The 25,580-nt window shown below is 45.6% G+C and overlaps 1 protein-coding gene across 1 annotated transcript; it reads left to right on the top strand.

Annotated features, from left to right (window-relative positions):
* The first annotated feature begins 17,085 nt into the window (after positions 1-17,085).
* Positions 17,086-23,691, top strand: KLF17 (KLF transcription factor 17). Its single transcript, XM_081195325.1, has 3 exons — positions 17,086-17,817; positions 19,494-20,478; positions 21,191-23,691. Exons 1-3 carry the CDS (start codon positions 17,725-17,727, stop codon positions 21,364-21,366), a joined length of 1,254 nt encoding a protein of 417 aa, XP_081051451.1. The 5' UTR covers positions 17,086-17,724; the 3' UTR covers positions 21,367-23,691.
* The last annotated feature ends 1,889 nt before the right edge of the window (positions 23,692-25,580 follow it).

The following is a 25,580-nucleotide window of genomic DNA, read 5'->3' as shown; positions in this document are numbered from 1 at the left end:
CCTCCCAGAGGCACCATTTGCCTGGGTGCTTATAGCCAGGGCTGCTGCAACAAACAGCCACACAAGCCTTTGGGAGGTCGACACGCGAGAGGGCATCAGAGGAGGAAGGGAAGGGACAGAGGTGAGTGTTGCCCGCAGTACCCCGACCATCATTCAAGGCACCCCAGGGTCCCATGGTACACTGGTTGAAAACCACTGGCTTAACGTATCACAAGCAGGCAAATGTGTACATATATAACACCCACTGATGTGAGTGTGACAACTATGAAGACTTCATGGTTCAGGATAACAATGCAGTGGATTTGACAAAAGCATGGCAAATTATGCAGTAGCATAAAGACACTACTCTAGTCAGCGTAATATGAAAGTAACAATACAATACTTGGCCTACCCTCCAGGGTGGTTGTAAGAATTACTAAGATGAGATATAAAAAGTACTCAGAGCTCTTGAAATGTACTATAGAACAGTATTAGTAGCAAAACTTTGATATCTGGGTTGGTAATGGGAGTGCTTGAACGAAGAGATAACATCTGCTATGGCCTCTTTTGAGCTTTCTGCATATTGCCTCTACTTGCAAATTTGACTACTCACAAACCATGGACATATCTGTTAATATGCCATTAACAGCGATTATCTCAATGTGGTGAAGAGATATCCTAACCTGGGAAGACAAAAGCTAGCTTGCTCCTATGGGTTCACCTTCCACCCAACTGGGGAAGCAGCTGGGATGGCAAGTGGCCCTAGGCAGGGTCATATGTTTGGACAGGTTGAAATGCACCTGTCCCCTTAGATGTGTGCACATCTGTCTGTCTATTCTTTTGTGCTTCCTCCTGCGGCTTGCCTGGTCTGGAGACAGTGCATATGCAGGTTGTACCTGTTACTTCACAGGCTGACCTTTTGTCCTGACAGATCCCTTATCCAATAGGTGTTCAACATCCCTTGAAGACACTACAATGACAGGGCCTGGCTGGGCTAAGCTGTTCTCCATCTGAAGGACTCAGACCCTGGGGGCTCTTCCTTCTTACACTCATTTGGGCTGCCAGCAAGCTTTCCTGGAACAGTGAAAGTTAAGAGTAGGAGAAAATAAAGTTGTTCTTAGCATGTTATAGAGGAAGAGAGGTAAAAAGGGCAGGAAATTTGTGCCGTGTCCATTTCCCCTTGGCCCTGAGCCGCAGCTCATTCCGGATCTGGGATTTGCGTAGGCAGAGTTAAAAATAACAGGGGTATATAAAGAGAAATGCACAGGGCCAGTGAATTCTATAACAAAGAGTCGAAGGGATGCGCAGTGAAGTGGCAGAACTACCACTGCATCAAGGAACATGATCAAAGTGAAAATGTTCCAACATAGAATAGTCCAAGTAACTGTAGTATGCTTCTGCATGAAAGTGTGTGCATGCCTGGGTAGGCAGCAGAGACAAAAAAGGAAACCATATTGCACTGATATCAATAGCAGTTTTCCAGTTGATTTCAGTGGAATCTGGACTGTACCCTTATAATCAAATCATAACCTTGTTTACTTGGAAGTAAGTCTCATACAGCTTAATGTCTGAACTCCTTGTAGGTTTACTTGAGACTGTAGCCTTAATTATATGTTTGGTAATGTCTGTTCAGTTCATAATGCCAAGAGGTCTGATTACATTGCAGTTGAACATGTGTGTGCGCGCGCGCTAATACACAGACACAAGGAGAGTTCGTGCCCTTCCAGCCATTTCAGTCTGTTTGCCTTTTATAGTCCTGGAAAATAACCATAATAATAAATCTTCTTCCTAATAATAGGTGGGGCTGTAATTTTCTAGTATGGGAATTTTTAATTGATATTTTGTATGTCTGTAACCATTAAAGGTTTCAAAGGAGATTCGTGACTATAATAGGTGTAGATGATACAACTCTCTTTAGCAGGGTGAATAGTCAATATTAACTATCATTCTAACTTCAGTTTTATGAATTAATACAAATAAGAAAGTGGGGGGGGAGAGAGAGAGAAAGGTTTCTAAAGAGGCATATTTTCCACCCGGATGCTGGATGCTGATTTTTTTTAAAAAAAATGTCTTTATGAAATACTATATTTTTAATTTGTATACATACCATGCAGGATAACTGAGCAACTGCTTTTAGAAGGGCACAAGTGTTGGGAGGACCCATTCACTAAGTTGCTTCTCTCTAGTCCCCAGGAGAGAATGACACTCTTATTTAGCTTCTGTTATTGTTCCATTTGAATACAAATTGACAGAAACAAACTGAATAAGTACAAAATTAGTTCCAATTTGCTTTAATTTCTGATAAGCATGTGCCCAGAATTTTCACACAAATATTTTTATTGGAAGCCCCCAGGTCCAATCACATTACAGTCACATGAGTCCAACTGAAGTCCCCATTTATTTTCCTGTTTATTTAAATAGTTCTAGACTGAACCAACTGCAGGACTGTAATCCTAAAGACACTTATGAGATAGCTTTGGAATAGGCTGAGGAAAGAGATTAATTAGCCTCTTATATAGTGATGGTTCTCAACGACAATGACTGAACTTGCAGGTAAATTCCACCAGAACAATTACTTGATTTAATCAAGTAATGATTTAATCAAATAGCCTCCAGAAAAGCTAGTTGCATACATAATTTGATTTTCAGGACTTCAATCTGTTTCTCCCCCTAAAGGAGTGTGTTACCACCCTGGGTTGGAGCAAAGTTTGGAGTTCCCCCACCACCTCTGAAACTCCTTACAAATGAAAATGAATGCTACTCCTGATAAGATTGTTTTCTTTCCATCCAAGGGAAGGACCTGCCAAGCCTTGATAAGTGAATCTCCCTTTAATCTGAGGCCACTCTAGGTTGAATTTCATTTTCTTCTAGTTGTTTTTACTTTCATTTTGACCCCACTGCCTGGGCACAGCATTTGTGGCTGTATTAATCTACGCCTGATAAATGGTTAGTTCACGCAGTTCTGTTTGGGGAGTGCAATATTAAGTGACAGTAGTTTTTTCTTTGCTTTGTTTTTAAGAGACGCATTTATAATGTGAACACCCGCCTGCCTTTACATGTGGTTTGGTTATACTGACTCAAAGGTGACAATTAGACAATGCTCACAAAAGGCCCTGCTGTTCTTTCAGAGCACAAAGTTTAAGCTGGCAACGCTGGCTAAAAACAACGGCATAGAGACAGTTCATTGCTGTTCTGAGGGGGCTATAATGGTAGTAGATGAACCCAAGTATTCTCTTTTGTTTCAGAGGGTGTTTTGAAAGGTTATGTATCACCAGTAATGCTAAGTACCCAACCCATTTCAAAGATAAGAAGGACTTGTGAGTCAAGCAAAGAGAAATGGTTGCTATGTAGAAATCTTTTGTATGTGTGTGAAACCCAAAGTCATGGAGGTGGAGCGCTTGAGACTGGGCCTCCCCCGCCCCCAAAGTAACCCATTCCCTACAATCAAACTCCTAGAGCCCAATGCTTCTGGGGAGGAGCAGCTTCTGGTGTATGCAAGTCCCAAGTAGGATATGTAAGGTTCTACTGCTGTGCATGCTAATAATACTATTCATATTTTTTTAAAAAAATCCATCTTTCCTCCAGCAGGTAGACTGCCTCAGACCCTGGACGCTCCCTTTAGCTATCATGGGGAATAGCTGTTGATAGAATTTGGCTAATCCTCTTTTGAAAGCCATTTAAGCTAGTGCCTATTACTGCTTCTTGTGGCAGCAAATTCCTTGAATTTGAGTGCAACCCTAAGCAGAGCTGCTGTATGTGTATGAAACGGCAGCTCTATCACCACTTCCAAAGCTCTGCAGACTCCTGCTAGCCAGGATTGTTTGAGGGGATGGAAGGTGGGCCTATTTAGCCTTCACCCCCTCCCTGCAGCTGCCGCCTCTGCCTCTTCTTCTTCTTCTTCTTCTTCTTCTTCTTCTTCTTCTTCTTCTTCCCTCCTCCATTGGTTCTAATCGGTGGAATTGTTTACAGTAGCTCCAGGCTGGCCATAGGCTATCCTGCCATAGTCTCAACCCCAGGGAATGTCCTGTTTGGGGGCCTAATGGCAGCCACTGCCACTGGGAACATGGCTGGCTCTAGACATGCACCTTTTCCACTGGTGGAACTCATCTCTGCTGCTGGGGAGGCACCCATGGGCAAACCTCACGCTGTTCATCTGAGAAGTCAGGGTTGCTCTGTTAGGAAAATATTTTACAAATAAGCACTTTCTTGTCTCCACATAATACATGGATGTAAATTTTCCCAGTTTATTCTAGCCTTGGTGAAGTAGTTTAGGTTGAGAAAGTGAGTGAATGGGCCAAGGTCACCCAGTGTGTTTCATGGCAAGCAAAAAATCTAGGGGCTGACTACTCCTTACTGGTAGTGACTTGGATCAAGTCTGTTCACATCCTTTCCTTGTTTCCTGGTCTGGGAAACGAGGAATAATTACACATTCTTTTTCACAGAAGTCTAAAAACTCTGGTGCAAGAGCTGATTGGAAGGCACAGCCCATAGAAATGCACACCTCTGTGCTCACCTGCTTCTAGGCATCAAATAATTAAATAATGTCCATTTAATTATGTCTCCTATTCTGCAACAATCCAACTTCATGGAACATGATAGGCATTTCTTATTTCAAAGGTACTCTAGTTTTACGGAACACATAAACCAGAGATCATAATTGAAAAACACACCTTATTTTGGATTCTGTAACTTTATACCTTGGCCCCTATGAAACCTCTTTCAAATAGACCACCAACAGGCTATTTTCTTTCTACTCAGGGCTGCATTCCTTCAACGATAATCAGTCACGGGCCACATGCCAACTGTGTCTTCTTTCTTCTTTGGCGATCACTCATAGCCAAGTAAGATTGTCTTCCATAAACATGGTCTTAACAGTGAGTCTGTAAGTGACTTTGGAGGCCAATCCACACGTCCTTCCACAGTGGGAACATAGGTTTCCGGGTGGGAGCTGATTATGGTGAGGATTTGCCAAGCATGCCTTCCTCTTAGCACATTTCTCCTTTTCATCCTGAGTTCGAGCGTCTTCAAAGCCCCTGACACCTTTGGTAAAGGCTGTTCTCCAATTGAAGCACTCACAGGCCAGTGTTTCCCAGGTGTTGGTGTTTATACTACACTTTTAAGATTTGCCTTGAGAGAGTCTTTAAACCTCTTTTGTTGACCACCAGCATGACGCTTTCAATTTTAAAGTTCAGAATAGTGTAGTTGCTTTGGGAGACAGTATTCAGGCATCCGAACAACATGACCAGTCCAGTGAAGTTGATGTTGAAGAATCATTGCTTTGACACTGGTGATCTTTGTTTCTTCCAGTACAATGGCATTAGTTCACCTGTCTTCCCAAGTGATATGTAAATTTTTACGGCGACACCATTGATGGAATCCTTCAAGGAGTAGGAGATGGTGTTTGTAAGTGGTCCATATTTCACAATCATACAGTAAGGTTGGTAGTACAATAGTTTTGTAAAAAAAATTTTGGTTTCCCTGCGAATATCCAGGTCCTCAAACACCCTGTGCTTCAATCGGGAGAAAGCTGCACTCGCAGAGCTCAGGCGATGCTGGATTTCGGCATCAGTGTCAGCCCTTGTGGAAAGATAACTGTCCAGGTAGGAAAAGTGATTGACACTTTCCAACATTACACCATTGAGTTGGATTTGTGGCACTGCAGAGGGTTTGTTTGTGCTTGTTGGTTCAGCACTTTGGTTTTTTTTTTGGATGTTGAGTGATAGGCCAAGCTTTTTATAAGCTTCTGCGAAAATATTTAGGATGGTTTGGAGGTCATCCTCTGGGTGTGCACACACTACGTTGTCATCAGCATACTGAAGCTCCATGACGGAAGTTATGGTAATCTTACTCTTTGCTTTCAGCCTACTCAAGTTAAAGAGCTTTCCATCTGTTCGATATATGATTTCTACCCAATGGGGAGTTTCCCTTTGACAATGGGGATGAAAATAATGAATAGAGTTAAACCCTGTTTAACACCTGATACCACCGTGAATGGTTCACTTTGAGAGCCATTGTTATCTGTGATAGTTGCTATCATATTATCATGGAGGAGCTGAAGGATGTTCACAAATTTATCTGGGCAGCCAATTTTCAGAAGGACAGTCCACAGGATGTTACAATTTACAGTGTCAAAGGCCTTAGTCAGGTCAATAAATGCCATATACAGGGTTTGGTTTTGCTCTCTGCATTTTTCTTGTTGCTTGTCCAGCTTGCATGTGATGCTAAACCAAACCACAGCTGAGAACAAATGAGCAAGTTTGTGAGTTCACTGACTGAATACTGCAGCTGCAGCTCTCCTTTCCTGGTCCTGCTGCCACCATGCTAGCCAGAGCTAAGCTATGGTTCAGCTTAGTATTTTGTCCAAACCGAGCTTATTGGTTCAGATATACTTGTAAGCACAGCTTACCGTATATCCCTTTGGGTTGGCTTTGAAAATACACAAAAACAAAACACAATATGTAAGCAGAAATTAAATTGTGGGTGGGGAGACATAAGCAGCTGATGAAAGCAGAATAAAACAAAATCCAGCAAAATTTAATTTGCTTTGGATTTTTTTAAAAAAACATAACCAAAAACATTTCTACCTTTTACACTCAGAAGGCCTCACTCTCTTTTGTTGCTCCTCAGCCCATCTCATCTCACAGGAAGTTAAGAAGCTGCTTTATACTGAGTCAGACTGTATCTATGCTCTCCAGGGTTTCAGACAGTGGATATTCCCAGCCCTACCTGGAGATGCTAGACACTGAACCTGAGACCTCTGCTCTGCCTCTGGACCTTCTTTTTGTGTGTGTACATGCCCTTTTAGAAGAGGCCACCACCGCAAGAAACACACTTAGCATTTCAGTATTGCTAAACTTGTCAGTGTGAGTCTCCTTGAAATCATTGTAAGCTGCCTTGCACATTTTTAACTTAGTGGCAGGGTGTGTGTTTAAAAAACCAAGCATGCTTCACAATAGCATCTCAGTAATCCTCATAACAAGAACTCTGCAGAGTCAATGAATATTATGTATTATCCCCATATTGCAGAGGGGAGGCGATGGTGCTGAAGCTAAGAGATAGTGGGTGGCCGAAGGGACTGAGGTAAGGCTCAAACCAGGGGCTGAGGTAAGGCTTACCATACTTCCCTGCTCCCAGTTGCAGCTTCATCCTAACCAACTTTACATACTCAAAAAATATCCAGTTGATTTCAGAGGGACTTACTTTAAGGTAATTATGCTTAGAACTCCATTCTCAGCTTTTGCAGTGGTGACACCACTTTTATATTTAAAACTAATTCATTACATTTATGTCTTTCCAAAAATTTCAGGGCACTGTACATAGTTTTCTCCTCCGATTTTGTTCTCTCAATACCCAGTGAGACAGATTAGGCTGAGAGAGAGAGAGAGAGAGATCAGTCCAAAGTCACCCAGTGACCTTCACCACTGTCTGCGTAAGGATTTGAATCCAAGCCTTTGCGGTCCTACCACTACGCCACACTGGCTCACATTTTCTACCTCAACATCTCATTCCCCAAACCACATATATCAAATTCTCTTTAATATCCATTATCCAAATTCACTTTTTCTCCACCCCCAATGACACCATACATCAAGGTACTCTTCTATAGATGGCACTTTTATTGAAGCATCTGGTTAAACTGGAGGTTTTTGGTTGTCCGTTGCATAATTTAAGAGGAGATGTGCTGTAGCTTCCATTTTCTATGAATGATTGTAGGTACCAAACCAGCTTCAATAACGTGTAACCCTAAAATTTTGGATCCCCTCCAAACTGATGCCAAAGCTTTGTGCTCCTTTTGTGCTGTTTACACCATTTCCCCACATCCTTGACTCTTGGGACAGAAATATGCTTAAGGCTTGTGCCTTGCTCACTGGCTGAATGAGTCACTTTAATACGCAAAAATTAGGTTTAGCAAAAGCAAAGCAGCTTGCTGCTCACCAGGTTAGAGACCTGTTTTCTTTTGAATTTACCCTGAAGGCAGAAGAGCCTTCAAGGTCTTGCACTGCCACTGTCAGTGAATTAATTCTGAGCTTGAAACAAAGATGAGCAACAGGGATAGTGTGGAGCCAATTTCCTTGTAGAGACCGGCATGTGCCTTGAGAAGGAGTGCTGCATCTCTTGGGGAGAGATTTGCATAGTTGTTGCTTTTCTGGATTAAGGCAACCATTTATTGTCCTGCTCCACCCGGATAATTATGGTCTGGTAAGGAGAGTAACTGGAAGAGTAGCTTTTTGATTCAGGCTCGAGAATCCAGTGTGCTTCTCTCCTGATGGTTATTAGCGCATCCACTTTACTTAGAATTGTCTTGTGTACTTTCCAAACAGCAGAATCAACCCAAAGTTCTTAGAAAGGTAACTGGATATGGGAAACCCTGTGTTGGCAAGAGGCTTGGGGAGATAAGACCTATCTCTCCTCGACAAACTCAACAGCTAAGGAGCTTCTTGGTACTGAGTGGCTGGAAGCCAGATCCCAGCTAAAGAGGGAAAGCAGAAGACACTTTGCTTCGCTACTTGGCACAGTCCTGTGTAGTTCTTCAAGGGCCTGAAGACCACCCTGTGTGCCAGCCCATGCCCTGTTTGGGAATCTGCCAAGATATCCCCAGCGACAGTCACTCTTCCAACTATCCTGCACATTGGCAGGTGAAGCAGAGCTCATATGAGAAGGAGCCTGCCTTTCATGCCCAGGGTATGGAAAGCCCCAGCTTGTCAAAGGGAATACACCCCATGCCAGAAGAGCTGAAATAATTAATGTTGATATTCTGAGATCAGTAGTAGCTGTCTAACTGGTCACAGGGACTCTGTACAACATTTAACCCTGTCTGCATTTGGGATGTGCTTGCTGCATGTTCAAATGGATCACAAAAGGTTCTCCCACTGTTAGGGTTCTCCCACTCACAATGCTGCTTATTTAACATTTTTGCAAACTTCTCTCTATCATAAAAAAACCAATTATCTCTCTCCTGCCACACATATATACAGCTACTGTACCTCACGGAAAAGGCAGCAGCTGAGACCCCGTACTCAGTGATAAAACTATCACTGCTTGGAATATACAACGAACATCACCAGCAGACACTCAAGTTATCTAGGAAAAAAAATTCCATACTTGGAAGTGAATGGTCTGTTGCTGTTTGTTTTTTTTAAAAGAAGGGAACTCTGAAGACTAGATCAGGACTGAAACATAAACATTCCAATGCAGAGAATTTCTGAGGCATTCTCGTGTAATTAAAATTAATAAGACCAAGGGTGCTATGGCAGTTTAAGGGCTAATTGGTTTATTGTGACATGAGCGTTAGGTTAACACACACACACACGTATGCAAATGAAGTCAGTATCTCTTGTATGGTGTATGCATACATACAGTGCAATATTTTGTGGCAGCTGACACTTGTTAGGCTTCTTCCAAGAAAATGTGCTTCAGATTGGCAGGTAAGGCCATATTCATGCAGCAGCGCTTGCACTGCCAGTCTGGTGCTGCAGTGCAGAAACAGAGGAGGTAATTAGAATAAGCAGGTACTTTCCCTTGGGCATCCCCATAGTGAAATCAGGGGATATTCTCGTAACTTCCCCCATCAGTCATGTAGGTAGGCAAGAAACCAAGAGAGGATAGGATCCATTCATGAACTACAGAGGCATTCATACAATACTTCAAATTATGAAGTCATGTGTGGGGATGCCCTAACACAGAGAATGGAAATAATATGCATAGGGAAGTCATGTGCCCACACTTGTGTAGTAAGCAAATAGAACAATTTACCTTTTCGCATTTCCTCTCTTATTGAATATATATGTAGTACATGTTGCTTTTTGCACCTTTTATCATGGAGGGGAGGGGCATATCTGCATTTCCTATTACTAGATATGAGTTTACACATGAACAGAAAGTCAGAGATAATTGATGGGAGGCCCTGTTCTAGTCCTGGAAGCAGCAGCAACCACCTGCCTCCCTATTTCATTTCTTGCTATATTGTCTGAGTTGCTTCAGACATTTAAAACTATTGTTCAGGGGCTGGGAAAGAACAAGCAAAACATTTGGGTTTTGACACCTAAAACTAAGCCTGTGCATCTCCTCACATAGGGAAATGCACGTGTTGTTTCTACAACTTGATGTGCACGCATCCTCTTGTAGGTGGGCTCAGCTCTGGGCATGCTAAACAAGCAGCAGAAAAAGTAGAATTTATATTACTCTTTTATGTCACTTTCCTCAAGCTTTCTTACATCCAAAGCCTTGACGAATCCAAACTACATTCCTATTGTCTTCTGCTACTTTATTGAAGAGGTAGGAATGGATGGGTTGAGTAACTGGGATAGCTTAGTTAGAGTGTGTTGCTTATAATGCCAAGGTTGAAGGTTCAATCCCTAGATGGGACAGCTGCATATCCCTGCATTACAAGGGGCTGGACTAGATGATCCTTGGGGTTCCTTCCAACTCTTCAATACAGTTGTACGTTCGGAAACCAAAGCGTGGCTTCTGATTGGCTACAGGAAGCTGCGTTTGGCTTCCAAAAATCATTCAAAAACTGGAACACTCACTTCTGGGTTTTGATTGTTCGGGAGCCAATTTGTTTGGGAGCCAAGGCGTTCAGGATCCAAGGTACGACTGTATTGGTAGTTACAAATTGATTAATATGATTCTGAAAATAAACAGCCACTGGCATTTCATAGAAGTACTGCTGGGTCTAGTACATTTAACTTTATAAAATTTGTGGATGATACTACATCTGGAGGAACTGCATGCTAGAGCAGTGTTTCCCAACCGGTGTTCCGCGGCACACTACTGTGCCGTGAGACATCGGCTGGTGTGCCGTGGGAGGGAGGCGGGCGAGTCGGGCGGCGAGAGGCGGCGGCGGCGAGGATCCGCGTCGAGCCGGGGCGGCTCCGCGGTGGTGGTGCCGAGCGGCGGGGCAGCGCGTGCAAATGGAGGAGCGCGAGACAGCGGAGGAGGAGGAGGCCGGCATGTCCGGGCAGCAGCAGCAACAACAGCAGCAGCAACTCCCGCCGCCGCCCCCTCCTCCGTCCGCTATCGCCGCCACCACCACAACAGCCGCCGCCGCCTCAGCTGCCGCCGTCCCTCAGTCCCTCGCTCTGCTGCCTCCTCCCACCCCGGCAAGGGGGAGGGAAAAAACTTTCACTTTTGTGCGTCCCTCCCGGCGTGACGCTGCGCGCTGACGTCACGGGGCAGGGCTTTAATGGTGGTGTGCCGCGAGATTTTTTTCCGGTAAACAGGTGTGCCGTTGCCCAAAAACGTTTGGGAAACACTGTGCTAGAGTATTCTGATATGAACCTGGGCTATAGTTATACAGTCATACCTTGGGTTGAAGTTGCTTCAGGTTGAACACTTTCGGGCTGCGCTTCGCTGTGACCCGGAAATAACAGAACGCATTACTTCCAGGTTCCGCCGCTCGCGCATGTGCAGTCAAAATGACATCATGCGCATGCATGGAAGCAGCGAATTGCAACCCGCACACACACAGACGTGGGTTGCGTTTACTTCAGGATGCGAACGGGTCTCCGGAATGGATCCCGTTCGTATCCAGAGGTATTATTATTATTATTATTATTATTATTATTATTATTATTATATCCCACCTTTCCTCCAAAGGGCTCAAGGATGGTTATCCCTCTCCTCATGTGATCATCACAACAAATCTGTGAACTTTCTCCTTCAACCCGTTTGAGCTAGGTCTTCAAGAAGCTTGACATGCGAGATCTGTAGGCCTAGAATAACCCATTATTTACTCCATAGTTTACCAATCACACCTTTCTACTCCCTACTTCCATTTTGGTTAGCATTGTGGCCTCAGGCAATCTCATGCTGCTAATGGATGTAATTTCAGTATTGGGATGCTAATATTGCTCTAAAACCCTAATCCAATCAATTTGACTCTGCAGTCTGATTCAATCCTAAGGTGTAAGAGAAATGTAAGCCTTATCAATTGCTCAAGCTCAAGATTCAAAGCCCAGCTAATAAACTACCAAAATGAGAAGACAGCAACAAACATAAAGGCAGAACTGTTAGATATGGGATATGTGTTAGAAGTGGCAAAGAAGATACAAATGTTTGGGAATAAGATAGGAGAACAACCAGGCAGGCAGCAAGAGTGCTGAAAATGGTATCAGTGTTAGCTCGGATAACAAACCAAGCATGAGTCAGCAATACGATTCTGTGACAAATAATGGTGAATGTCTTTTTCTGTTATCAGCAGAAGCATCACTTCTAAGACTAAGAAGAAGTGAAGTAAGCATAGGCGCCGACTCCATGGGGCTTGAGGGGGCCCGAGCCCCCTCAAAAATTCGTTTGGGGGGGCTCAGCCCCCCCAATAATCTCGGGCGGCGGTGGGCGCGTCCGCGGCTTTTATAGGGCGCCCGGCGCGCACCAGCTCGATAACAGGCACCGGCGCGGCGGGGGGCGCCGGGCCGGGGGAGGAGGGCGGCCGGCCTGTCTCCTTGGCAACCCCATTGAGCAGCGCCGGCTCCCCCGGGAGGGCCATCCCCCCGCGCCGCCGATCGCCAACACCGCCGACGCTGTGGCTGCCCGAGCCTGAGCCTGAGCCCGACCCGGAGCCCGAGCCCGACCCTGAGCCCGAGCCTGAGCCCGAGCCCGACCCGGAGCCTGAGCCCGAGCCCAAGCCCGTCAGTCAGGAAGGAAGGAAGGAAGGAGAAATGGGGAGGGAGACGAGGGAGGAAAATTGCGCGCAGGGTGAAGAAAGGAGAAGGGCGAACGAGACGAGCTTCCAACCCAAAAAAGGGCTGGAAGACTGGGAGGATGCAGGATCGGGAAAGAAAGCGACGCCTTCCCCGCCCGCGACGTCGCCCGCTTGTCATTGGCAGCGCAGCGGGCGCCCAGAGGGGCTGGGCACCGGCGCAGGGCCGCTCCGCAGCCGCGGAGGATAGCTGCGCGGCTAGCAAGGTGCGGCCCTTGTGTGGCCCGGTGGCCAGGCAAGCTCGGGCGGGGACCCCCATGCAAATCTAAGACGGGAGAAGAGGGCAGAGCAAAGGGGGTCCCTTCCCCAACCTCTGGCTCTGAGACTTCCCTGCGCCCCAGAAAAGCGAAAGGATTTTCTCTTCTTCTTTTTTTATAAATATTTTATTAAGGTTTCAAATACAAAGTTAGAAACATACACTGAAGAAAAAAGTAAAAGAACAAGAAAAAGAAAAAAAGAAAAAGAAGAAAAGAAAACCAACCATTCAACACATTTTTTATATAACTAACTGGACTTCCTCGCATCTCCCTTACCCTGCATTCTTTATAATAAAGATATCAGCAAATTATTACCTTGTTTCGTACCTTATTTTGTACTTTTCAAATACTATACCTCTAAATTTAACATACTTTTCATCAGTTACTTATATCTTAAATTAAACATAGTATTACCTTAGATTTTGACCTTTTTTTACTTAAAATATAATTTCCTGTTTCCCAAATCTAATTGCTGAAGCTATAGTTTCCGAATCGTGTAAATTTTTAACATTCATACAACTTATATTGTTTTTGTAAATAGTCCTTAAATTTTTTCCAGTCCTCTTCCGTTGTTTCTTCTCCCAAATCTCGGATTCTGCCAGTCATTTCAGCCAGTTCCATGTAGTCCATCAATTGCGTCTGCCACTCTTCCAGTGTGGGCAAATCTTGTGTCTTCCAATATTTTGCGATAAGTATTCTTGCTGCTGTAGTTGCATACATAAAGAAAGTTCTATCCTTCTTTAACACTTTCTGGCCAACAATGCCCAAGAGGAAGGCCTCTGGTTTCTTGGGAAAGGTATACTTGAATACCTTTTTTAACTCATTATAGATCATTTCCCAGAAGGCCTTCACTTTTGGACAAGTCCACCAGAGGTGAAAGAATGTCCCTTCAGCCTCCTTACATTTCCAACATTTATTATCAGACAGGTGATATATTTTTGCAAGCTTGACTGGGGTCATGTACCACCTATAAATCATTTTCATAATATTTTCCTTCAAGGCATTACATGCCGTGAATTTCATTCCGGTGGTCCATAACCTTTCCCAGTCCTCAAACATGATGTTATACCCAATATCCTGAGCCCATTTTATCATGGCTGATTTGACTGTCTCATCCTGAGTGATTTTCTCTTCAACCTGCCCTCCATCCTCTTGCAGAAAACTCTTTGCCTGCCCTGCCCGTATCTCGTTTTTGCTTTTTAATTCCACACACGCACCCTTCGGACTTCGTGGCAATCGGGCGCGCGGGTGCGTTTCCTAAGAGAGTGAGGACCCCCGCCTCCTCCCCACCTGCTCCCTCGCCAGCCAGCCAGCCGCACGCCCTAGCCGGAGAGCCCCGGCCGTCCCCGTCGCGCAATCGGCTGGATCTCCCTTCAGCAGGCCGTGCTCACAACTCGGCCCAGGGACCCCCCAGCAGCGGATCTCCGGCCCAGCTGAAGAATCCGGCAACAAGCCCCCTCCTCCCCAATCGCTCCGCCGAAATACGCTCCAAAAACCCCCAGATAGGCCGCCAGCCGCCAAGTCTAGTGGCGCCCTGAGCGAGGGTCTCTCCCCAACACCGCCACCTCGAACTGCGTTCTCCCAGCAACCCGAGCGAACCAGCGGCAGGACCCCGGTATGGGCCCCCCCAATATTTTTTATAAGTCGGCGCCCCTGGAAGTAAGTGTTCTTTGTCATTAAGACTCACATGGTACTCACCCAGGTCTAGCTGAAGGTGGAGTATTGCATTCATTTAGGCACTTGCAGTTCAGAAAAATTGCTAACAGGCAACAAAGGGGTTCGCAAGAAAACAACTCCTAGCTGGAAAGACTAACGAAACTGGGCAACAAGTCCATCTTAGGGGAAATAAAGTTAGGGCAGATATGTTGAAGAGTTTGCAAATATTTTTTAAATATCTTAGAAGATAAATGGACAACATATTATCCACTGAGCATAAAACAAAAAGCAACTGTTTTCAATAGCAATGATATAGAAACTTTAAAAAATCTATAATATCCTGGCTTTTAAAACCCAAGGTTGGCTGCCTAGAACACTCCCCGATGCAACATTTTGTTGAAGATTTATATAAATACCAGCGTGTACGAGGCTTTATCGAGTACAAAGGGATAAGTCTCTGCCCATAGGGTTTATAACCTATAATCTATCACAGGGAGACAACAGAGAAAGGAGAGGGGAATGTAGAATCCTAGAGCTGGAAGGGACCCCAAAGGTCATCTAGCCCAACCCCCTTCAATAGAGGAATCTCAGCTAAAGCATCCATGACAGATGACTATCCAGCTTCTGCTTAAAAACCTCCAAGGATCCTTCCTGGGAAGTCCACAACTTTCAGAGGGAGATTATTCCCCTGTCGTGCAGCTCTTACTATCTGAAAGTTTCTTCTGATGTTTCTTTAGAATCTCCTTTCTTTGTAACTTGAAGCCAGGGTAAATAAGGGAAGAATATGCATTACTAGTTTACACATATTTAGGCTTAATTGCAATAGGAAATAGAGACTGTGTCAAAGGCTTCACAGAAAAAAATAGGTTTGAGATTTAAGACAGAGCATCATTCAAGTGATATGAGTAGCAGTTTCATACATAAGAGGAGGCAAGGAAGAAAGGAAGGAATAATTTGAAGAAACAGCAGACTGTCTATTTTTAAAAATGATTTTAATTGTTTAATTTCAACAGCTTGTTTTCTATAGCTCTAGGAAATCATGGAATTGTAGAGTTGGAAGGGACCAGGAGGGCCCTGCGATGCAGGAATCATTTTCCCAACGGCGCTGGGTTGCATGCTCTACCAGCTGAGCTGTTAGCAGAACACTGTTAATATGTACATAGCATACAAAATCACAATGGACTCAAGTCCATTAATTTAAATGGGTCTACTCTGAGTATGGCCTAGTTGGATACCACACATCATTTTTGCTCAAAAATGTTCAACCTTTGATTTCTACACACCATCACACATATAGATTAAAGTCCCAGTTTTACCCAGAACTTTTACCGACTTTGGTTTTGCATATAAAGGATGATTAATGCACATTATGCTTAGAACTCATTGACAGGCTTCAAGGGCTTACTTCTGAGTAATCATGCAGAGGATTGATCTCATTATGATTTTGAGTTTCATTCACTATTGTGACATCTCCCTTCTGCTGTCTTTTGGGAGGTGGGGCTAAGAATTTGCCCTGTTTGGTTTCTAAACTTGGAAGTCAGACCTTTCTCTTAAATTATTTCACTCAGTTCTAATCATTCTTTTTGTGGAGATACCCATGAAGCACATTGTGTGCTAAACATTATGTCTATCACCCTGTGTGTTTCTCCACTTACCTTCTTCCGTAGAGGGAAAATCATGCATCAGAACCAGAACTCATTTGCTATAGATGCTACTTCCACAGCAAATTACTGAAGAGGAATAGCAGAGCTGTATTTCTATAGACCCCTAATACCCCTTTACAATGGGCATCTCTGAATTTCTGAACTGAGTCCAAGGGCAGTTATGGGATGCCTTTCTGTGAAGACTTTATGGAGGATTTCAGTCTGCTGTGAAACATTTTGATTAGGTATAGGTTGTTGAAGTACTGTACATGACTTTCAATATTCCTTCTCACTCTCTAATTAAGATAAACATGCCTGTTCAGCCACCTGATCTGCCTTTCCTATTTCATGCCCTTTTTAAAATTTATGAACAATATTGATAGGATGTCCAGTTTAAAAAGAAAAATCAGGACACCTTATAGAAAACAATTTAAATTAGACATACAATGTAACAAAGTATAAAGCAGCATAACTGCATAAGACATAACAGTGGGCTTTAATGTATATTCTTTGGAACTTTAGCAGTAGCCCCAACTATGCCATTTTCAGCTGTGGACATTGGGCTGGGGGCACGTAAGATCTTCTTACAGTCCTTCATTGTAGCTGTTTTCTTCTCTGCTTCATGAGATGTTCAGAGGCAAAACACAACTCTCTGACATTGCTATTACAGTTAACTGGGCAACCACCACTTGCACTTCTGTTTTTTGCAATTATGCATGAAGCGTGCAGAATGACTTCCAAGCTTCCATGCATAGGTTCATAGCTTCCCCTAGAAGCTGGATCCTGACTTTAGTTATAAGTTGTATCTTATATTCATCGACCCCACACACACACTACCTCTCCTTCTAGGAAAAGCAGGGTACAGTATTTGATGTTCTCTGTCTCTCATACACACACTGCAATTTTATCCTCGCATACAACAACCCCTCCTGCGTGGTCTCTTAGCCATCGCCAGTTGACCGGAGTGGGGATTTAAACCTGCCTCTCCGCAAACCCAGGCGGACACTAACTAATCACTAGCACCGTGGATCTCGAAGTGTAGGCTGCTCTCTCCAAATCGATTTCCTACGAAGTGCCTACCGGAAGCATTCCGTGGCAATTGCTCCAGAGTAAAGACCGCTTGCTTAGTAGGTCTGCTTCTGGACCTAAAAAAAAGTGGGAAGGTGCCCCTTCCTTTACCAAGAATGGGATTTTCTTGCTCATTTCCATTTGCTTGTCAACGAGCTTCGACTACAGCCGAGACCTTTGTAGTGGGCGTGGCCGTTTCCTTTGTAATAAATTCCAAAGATGAGCCTCCTGAATATGTAGTTCGCCTCGGCCAATCAGAGCGCACGGGAGCTCAGCTGTTTTACTACTGGAACGCAAGGAACCTTTTTTTTTTTTTTTTTTTTGGCGCTTGCAGAAGTTCAGCGCTCGTTCAGTGCCTGGAGGGGAGCTGCCGGACTCGGGGCAGTTTCCTAGCTCTTTCCCGCTCAAGCCACCGTGCAAGATGAGCGCAGCCGTGGAGGAAGCTGTCTTGCCGTCTATCTCCACCTTTGCCGGATTGGTGCAGCTGGAAGACCGGCAGCCCGACATGGTACAGGTGAGGGCGCACGGAACTGTTTGGGAAAGCGCCGGAGGGGCAAGGCGCAAGGAAGACCCTCCCGTCCTTTAAAACTAATATTAACGGAATGGCGCTCCGAGACTATTTGGAGGGGTTGCGGGGCAGGGGCCCTGGGCCCCCGGGGACAGTTTTCCCGTTCTTAATCGCCCTCCGTTGCTCCCCTTGCCGCCGCCAGGATCCAGATGTGTATTTTGGGGAAGGGTGTTAGAAACTCTGCGCGACGGCGCCTTGAGGCTGCACCCCACTTCTAACCTGCCTGGCTTTGCTGGGGAGGTTCCTGGTCTTTGCACTCGTAGGAGGGTAAACTACCTTGGATCATATAAAAATGACAGAGGTCAGGATCGGCTGCGAGCAATAAGATTTTTCAACGATGTTAATTTAAAACTCTTGCCTGAGCTGTTTGGGGGCAGCAACGTTATTGAGGTTTTAGCTTAAAAAAAAAGAAAAAAACTTTCGAAATTATCTTAAGAATTCTGGAGTGACACATGCCTTAAACTCAGCTCACAGCTGTGAGGCTAAAATACCGCACTCAGCCTCTTGGAGCGCGGGCAGGATACTAGAATGTATATAAGCGAGAGTTTTATCCTGGTCCAGGAGTACGTGCAGAGAGTAAGGGTGGAGTTCCTGATCAGGCTGAATTGATGCCCGAATTGTTCGGTAGCAAAGTTAGCCCCTCACAGTTACTGAAATTCCTACCTGATTTGGGTCCCGATCCTGCGCTGCGTTGGGCACCCCGAGGGGCAGTGGCGGCGCGTGCAAGCTCTGGTCCTTTAATAAGGAAACTTTGGGAGAGGGGCATTTTGAAGCCGGAATGGGTGTCCCTACGAAAAAGGCTCTTAGGGAAAGCGATTTTGAGCAGAAAAGCGTGGTAGTGGAGGAGGAAGGTAGTTGAGCATTGCTCTCTCACACACACACCCCCAATTAAAATCTCCCTTTTCTTCTTAAAGGTCGTCACGGCTCCCTTATACGCATTTGCGTGTAAAATGTATTTTTGTCCCCACGAAAATCTCTGGGCGATCTAACAATTTAAAGGCTAGCTAGAAACAAAAACACCTTGAACATATTTTTGTGGGACTTGGAAAGGATGCAGGGATGAAGTTTTTTTGACGGCCGAGAAATTTAAACTTAACTCTCCGCGGGACGTTTTGGTAAAGACCGCCGTAATCTGCAAAGGACGGAGCGTACCAGTCATATTCCAGCGCGAGGGGCTTCTCGCTGAGCGGAACCAATCAAATATTGGGGCGGGGGCGGAGAGAGGGCGGGGCTAGTGGGGGGGTCAAGTCAATTAACTCCTCCATAATTAACTACATTCCAAGAGGAGATGGGTACATTTTGGAGAGATCAGGAAGCGATCCCGGCTCATTCCTGGCTGGCGTACTAGTAGGCTGTGTAGATGCAGGATCCGCTCCTCCAAACCATAGCGAGGGGACCGGGTGGGATCCAGTGGAGCCTAGCAGATTGGTATTAATTCGAAGTGATTTGAGTGCCAGGCGCACCCTGCCCTTAAACTCATCGGAGAGGGAAGGTGCGCGCAACCCGTTTTTCAGGTTAGGGGGTGCTATAAATAGTGTCTGGATTTGGCTCCCCAGTAGCATGTTTGCGCCTGGCACCTTAACTCTTTCCCCGCCATAACCCCGCTGCTCCTATCCACGCAGCAGCAGCAGAGGATCCCCACCCACGTGGAGGGCGCCGCGACCATCAAGAGGGAAGCGGACGAGCTAGGGAACTTCGTCGACCTGGAGTTCATCCTGGCGCACACCACGAACGGGCAGCCCACGGGGGTGGCGGCGCCCCCGCATCCCAACCCCAACTACCCGTTGCCCGAGACTCCCGAGAGCTGCGGCACCACCTACGACAGCGACAGCTCCAACTACCAGCAGCCCTCCAACAAGTTCGCCGCGTCCTACCTGCCCAGCCCCGGCCACAGCTACATGGCCGAGCTCTTCACGCAGGACATGCAACAGCACGCGGCAGCAGGGCCGGGCCCTTGCGAGCTGCAGCGGCGGGAATACACGGAGCTGCGCGCCCCTGGCTTGGCCCACGCTCCCCCAGGCTTAGCTCGGGGCCTATCCATGGAGCACCTGCGCGTCAAGCAGGAGCCGATGGACGGGCAGCCGTGCATGATGAGCGGCAGCCCCGATTGCCTGGGGCCCGCTCCTCTGGACCACAAGCCTCTCCTGATGCAGGCCATGCTGCAGCAGCAGCACCAGCAGCCGCCCCTCCCGCAGCACGCGCCCTCCGGCTTCCCCAGCGAGCAGATGAGCCCCGCGGCCCAGTGCCAGGTGGCCGGCGACATGCACGCGCAGATGGGAGCCCCCCAGCATTACCCCCGGGGCGCCCACCTCTTCCCGCCCAACTTCGCCGGGCAGATGCAGCCCCAGTTCCGTGGACACTTCAGCGTCTTCCGGGAGTCCTTGAACGCGCACGCCCAGGGCCTGCACGGGCTGCTGGTAACGCCGCCCAACTCGCCCGTCTTGGATTACTACGCCCCGATGGGGCCCCCGGAGGAGTGCAAGCCGAAGAGGGGCCGCAGGTCCTGGGCGCGCAAGCGCACGGCCACCCACAACTGCGAGTTCGCCGGCTGCGGCAAGACCTACACGAAGAGCTCACATCTCAAGGCGCACATGCGGACCCACACGGGTAAGGAGGGCGCAGGGCCCGGGCAGGAGGGCGCGGGGCTGGGAGTGGAGTTAAGGGTCGCTGGGGGTGGGAGGGACGCGGATCGCCTCGGGTGGGTGGATGTGGGGAAGCGGGTTCGCGGAGAAGGGCTCCCCAAGAGAAGGAGCGGCGCGGGGGAAGCGTGCGTGGGCGCACAGGGTGTAGCAATGTGGAGAATTGGACGCAGGGCAGACTCGCCGACTGTGCGAAAACTGGCAGCAAACTCTGCCAGGCTGATCTTATATGACACTTGGGCGTGCTTTGGCCAATCATGTCTTCCCGGGAATGTGCCGGTTGTGTACAGGGGACGCTGCAGGAGCAGAGCTTGGCAGGACAGCGCCAGTGCTTGTTGCTTTATTCCGCGAATTAAATTGTTTCTGGAAAGGCGCATGCAGTACAATCCTGTGCATGTTGTTTGCCCGGAAGTTTGTTTACAGAACTCTCCAGTTCAGACCGCTGACTAGGTTGAACTAATGCGAATTTGATGTAAAGCGGTTACGTCCAATGTAGGACATCGTTGGGGCCAGTTTTCACCAGGGTTGTGAGATCACTTGAGAGTACATTCCCTGGAATAGACTCACTTGATCTTTTATTTGGGCGAGTGTTTGCCCCAGGGTGGGTGGAGACAGAGCCATTTGCACTCCTTTTCACCAGGCTAGAAAGTTCACGTTTCTCTCCTTTTCTGTTTTTCCAGGTGAGAAGCCTTATCACTGTAACTGGGAAGGCTGCGGCTGGAAATTTGCACGGTCAGATGAACTAACACGCCATTACCGCAAACACACTGGTGTCCGGCCCTTCCAGTGCCACCTCTGTGACCGTGCCTTCTCCCGATCAGATCACCTGGCCCTGCACATGAAGAGGCATGTGTGAAGCATGGCCTGCTCCCTGGGGCACCGGGGTGGGATGTGGTAGGGATGAAGAAGAGGGGGATGGGACAGGGACGCAAAGAGACTCTGAACTCTATTTATGAAGGGATGGAATATTTTCTTATTGGAAGAGGTAAATTATGTATATATTAGTAAAACATTTTAATATTTAAAGAGGAAACCCAGTTGGTTCTTCCATGGCAATATGGAAAACGTTTGTGTATTTAAGAGTGAATAGTTACACAGATCTAACTGCAGCAGAGTATATGAAAAATTGCACTGGAAATATTTGTGTGTGGGCACTATAATTGTGGCAGCATATCTCTGCCATTCCCATTCCAAATCTTCAGTGTGCACACAGCCATAGTTCAAAGACTATGTCAATTGCCTCAAGCAAGTTTAACTTTTTAATGTTTTGCTCTGTACAATGGTCTTTATTTTTTATCTTGTAATGTAAAATGCTTACTCTTGTCGAACTACCTTTTTATAGTAGGTATCCTTGAGGAAAAGAGGGACAAATTTAAACTTGCTGGCTCCTTTTGTTCAAAGGGATGGTGCCAAAAGGGACAGATCCAAAAAGGTTGGCTTGAAATAAGTTAACCCAGTGAATTAAAACATCTGCATCTCATACCAAATTTTTTAAATCAAAGGTAGATTGGGGGGGGGGGTGTTACCTCATGTTTTGCCAACGTATATAATGACCAGGGAAGGGGCTAGGGGGAAGTCAACTTTTTTCTTTTTTCTAAAATGGTCACTTCTGGAACAGGTTGTAAAACCAAATTATAAACCCTGAACAAAAGGCAAAACTTGCTCTGGGAGAATGTATGAGCTGAAGGGTTTCAAGGACCAATGTAGTACGGGACAATCCTGCTGATCCTTAACTCAGAAGCAAGTCCCATTTGAGTTTAATGGGACTAACAGCACAATCCATACATTCAATAAAAGCACCATTGAGTTAAGCAAGTGTTCTAAGGTGGCCAAGCTGAAAATGAGGACAAGACTCTGGCACTTTTAATTAGTTGTATAGTTTAATAGTTGTAAGTTGTCACGCAGGCTTACATCTTCTACACAACTTTTATTAAGCAGAGGAATCCTGTCTTTTTTTTTCAGCCATTAACCCCAAAGTATGCCTAGAGTTGCAATGTTAATTCCCCCCACCCTTGTCCTGCTCAGGGATGCTGCTAAAGCATTGCCAAAAATGCCTTAACATTCAAATACACCTTTTTCCTGCAAAATTGAGATACCACATATTTATAGGCGAAACCTTTAAAAAGTTGCCGTATAAATGTGTACTACTTCGGTGCTGTCAACCAGCTAAAATTCCTGTGGATGCAATCTTTGCTTTTAAGGGAACAAGTCACACTGAATGCAGTGGGAGCTACTTTTAAATAAGTTTATATAGAATTGTGCTTTGGCTGGCTAACTGTACAATCCTATATGTTTACTGAAAAATAAATCCCACTTTTCTTCAGCAGGGCTTACTCGCAGATAAGTGTGCATAGTACTGCAACCAAATTGTCTTAGCTTTTAACTGACAAGAAGATGTCCGTACATCTGCTTAGTTGCAATACCTCTAGGTGCTTTGTGAGAATGTAACATGATTTTCAACTTCTTGTCTTCGTAAATGGGAAAGAAAGCCATCTTTGCTTGCTTCTTACACAAATGTGTAAGGCAACGAATGCTCCAAGACTCTTGTAGATTTATGAATTTAACTAGCGACATTTTTGTAAAAGTACAACTGAAAACTATGGTTCTGTTCTTGCAATCATTTGTCCTGAACTGCCTATTCCTTTGCTCAAAGCAAAGATGCTGTTTGGATCATGAAAGCAATCTGTTCTACAAGGCTAACGATTTGGTTGATTAACTGATAACCTTTAAAAATCTGTTTTGGTGTCTCCTTCCAAAGGATGATCATGAAGCCAGGTACTGCTGCAGCTGCAACCCCTCTCCTACAACTGCCATGGCAGCTTTTTTACTTTTCATTTTTTTGTAAAGTGCATTTTTGTCCATTTCTGCTATACTTGAAACTTTCTTTCCGAAGAGAAAAGGACCCTCTCAATATGTAGCTCCTGCAAACAAGTTGTAATTCTTTTTAAAAATGCTGTAAATGTATTGTTGTTTTTTGTTGTTGTTTTTTTATAGGCTGGGTAAATGACCTCAGCCCTGGTATGTGCACTGCACCTGTCTGTATTATATTGTTAATATTGTGTGTGTGTTTGGCTTGGGCCCATCGAGCAATCTACCGTGCAAAATGTTAGTTTTCTCTATATGCATACCTTTTAAAGATTGTTGATCTGATGCAGACAAATAATAAAAAATCTGAACTAAAGTAGTTTATTTCTAATTTAATTGCAAAAAAAAATGTGGGCAGGAGGACGGCATCTGAAATGGCGAGGTAGACATCTTTTAAAATAGGAAACTGCTCTTTGTTTCACAAGTTAGGTTTAAAAACAAGAGTGGGGGACCTGTGGCCCTCCAGAAGTGGTTGGAGTGCAACTCTTGTCATTCCCAATCCCTTGTGGCTGATACGAGTTGGGAGTTCAGTAACACTTGGACTAACGAAACCTGCAGATGTGCCAGTTTCAATTTCCTCCCCATTTTGCTTGGGTGCCTAACACAGACGGAAATTCAGGTATGAGGTGGCCAGGTGCAAAGAGGCATAGGGGTCCTATGCCATTAATAGTTGTGTGGAAGCAAGTGGTGTTTATGTACCTGCTAAAATCCCCACTTTTACACACTTGTTAAAGGCGCAGGAGTCCCATCATTGTCTGTAGCTGGCCACCCTACTCAGGAACCAGGATTGTGTTTGCAGCTGTATTAAAAGGAAGCAAGGACTTCTGAGTCTCTGTGATGCCAGGTGGCTAGAGTACAGGTTCCTCCACAAATTCTATCAAGGCTGGGCATGACCCATCCCTCTGGCTCAGCTGAGCTCCCGCACTGGATCTACTGGTAGTTTCACTCCTTGCTAGGCACGAAGGCTTCCTCTTTAAATTAATAAGGGTGACTAAGTTCTGGCAGGTCCCAAGCCCAACAAGCAGGTCTTTCTCCCTCCCTCCCACAGGCACTCATACTCATTTTAAGGGCTGGGCTTGTGCAAACTTGATGCGGAGCTATTAGCACAGGCAAAATGACTGTCCCAAACAAGATGGGTTTCATGAGCTGGGGCTGTAACTGGAGGCTACATCTGAACAGAGGAATCTGTAGGGATGATGGGCTCTGGCCATCCACTCAGTCATCTGGTGGAGGGAGCTTTTCTGTTGTAGATTACTTAGCTAGGTGCAGAGTGGGAGGGTGTACATAGCGATCTGTCCTGAGAACTTTGCAGACTTATTAAGGGGTTTAAAATGAAGTAAGGGCAGCTATCCTGTGGGGGGTATTCTAGGGTCGCTGGTTGGTAGCGAGATCTGAAGAAAGCATGCAGTTAGTTGTGTGCATCTTACCAGAAAGGATAACTTTTATTCACTTCTTTGCTGTAACAGAGAGAGCTAGATTCTGCTCATGCTGACGGTGTAAATCTTATTTCGCCCTGTTGGAAGCCTTTGAACTAGTTGTGACTCACTAAATCTAGTGCTGACATGATTTTGGATCTGGTTAATCGCTAGTGCATAACCTGATTTCAAACTAGCTAATATGGTGTGCAGATGGCTGGTTTTATACTTGTGTGTTGATAAACTAATTTGGTCCCTTGTGTGAAGCTTGGCTGCCTCTGCTTGAATTTTGAAATATGCTTGTCTGGCTGGATAAATGGAAGATGATCTTGGCCTCAAATTAGATTTTCTAATAGATCCAGGTTTGTGTGTGTAATACTTCTCTAAGGAGTGTCTTTGTTTACAGACCAGAGAAAGAGGTGTGAGATAAGCTGAATACCTGATTAATCAGGCAAGTGTATGTATGTGTGTGTTTGTGAAAGAGAGAGAGAGAGAGCACCACTGCTCTTGATATAGTTAAGCCTCTTAGTTCCTACAAACATCCTGTAACACTGGAAAAGCTGGATTCAGAGTTTACCTCCCCTGCTCTCAGCAAATATCCACAGCCTGTGATTATTGTGGGGGGGGGGAATTATGTGGAATGACAGATAATAGAATAATAAAATCTTAGGGTTGGAAGGGACCCCAAGGGTCATATAGTCCAACCCCCTGCAATGCAGGAATCTCATCTAAAGCATCCATGACAGATGACCATCCAATCTCTGCTTAAAAGCCTCAAATGGAGCGTCTA

This window comes from Podarcis bocagei, assembly GCF_964188305.1.
Source record: "Podarcis bocagei genome assembly, chromosome: 5".
NCBI classification, from domain to species: Eukaryota; Metazoa; Chordata; class Lepidosauria; order Squamata; family Lacertidae; genus Podarcis; species Podarcis bocagei.
Note: the sequence above shows the minus strand (reverse complement) of the source record. Positions and strands in the feature narration are given on the sequence as shown.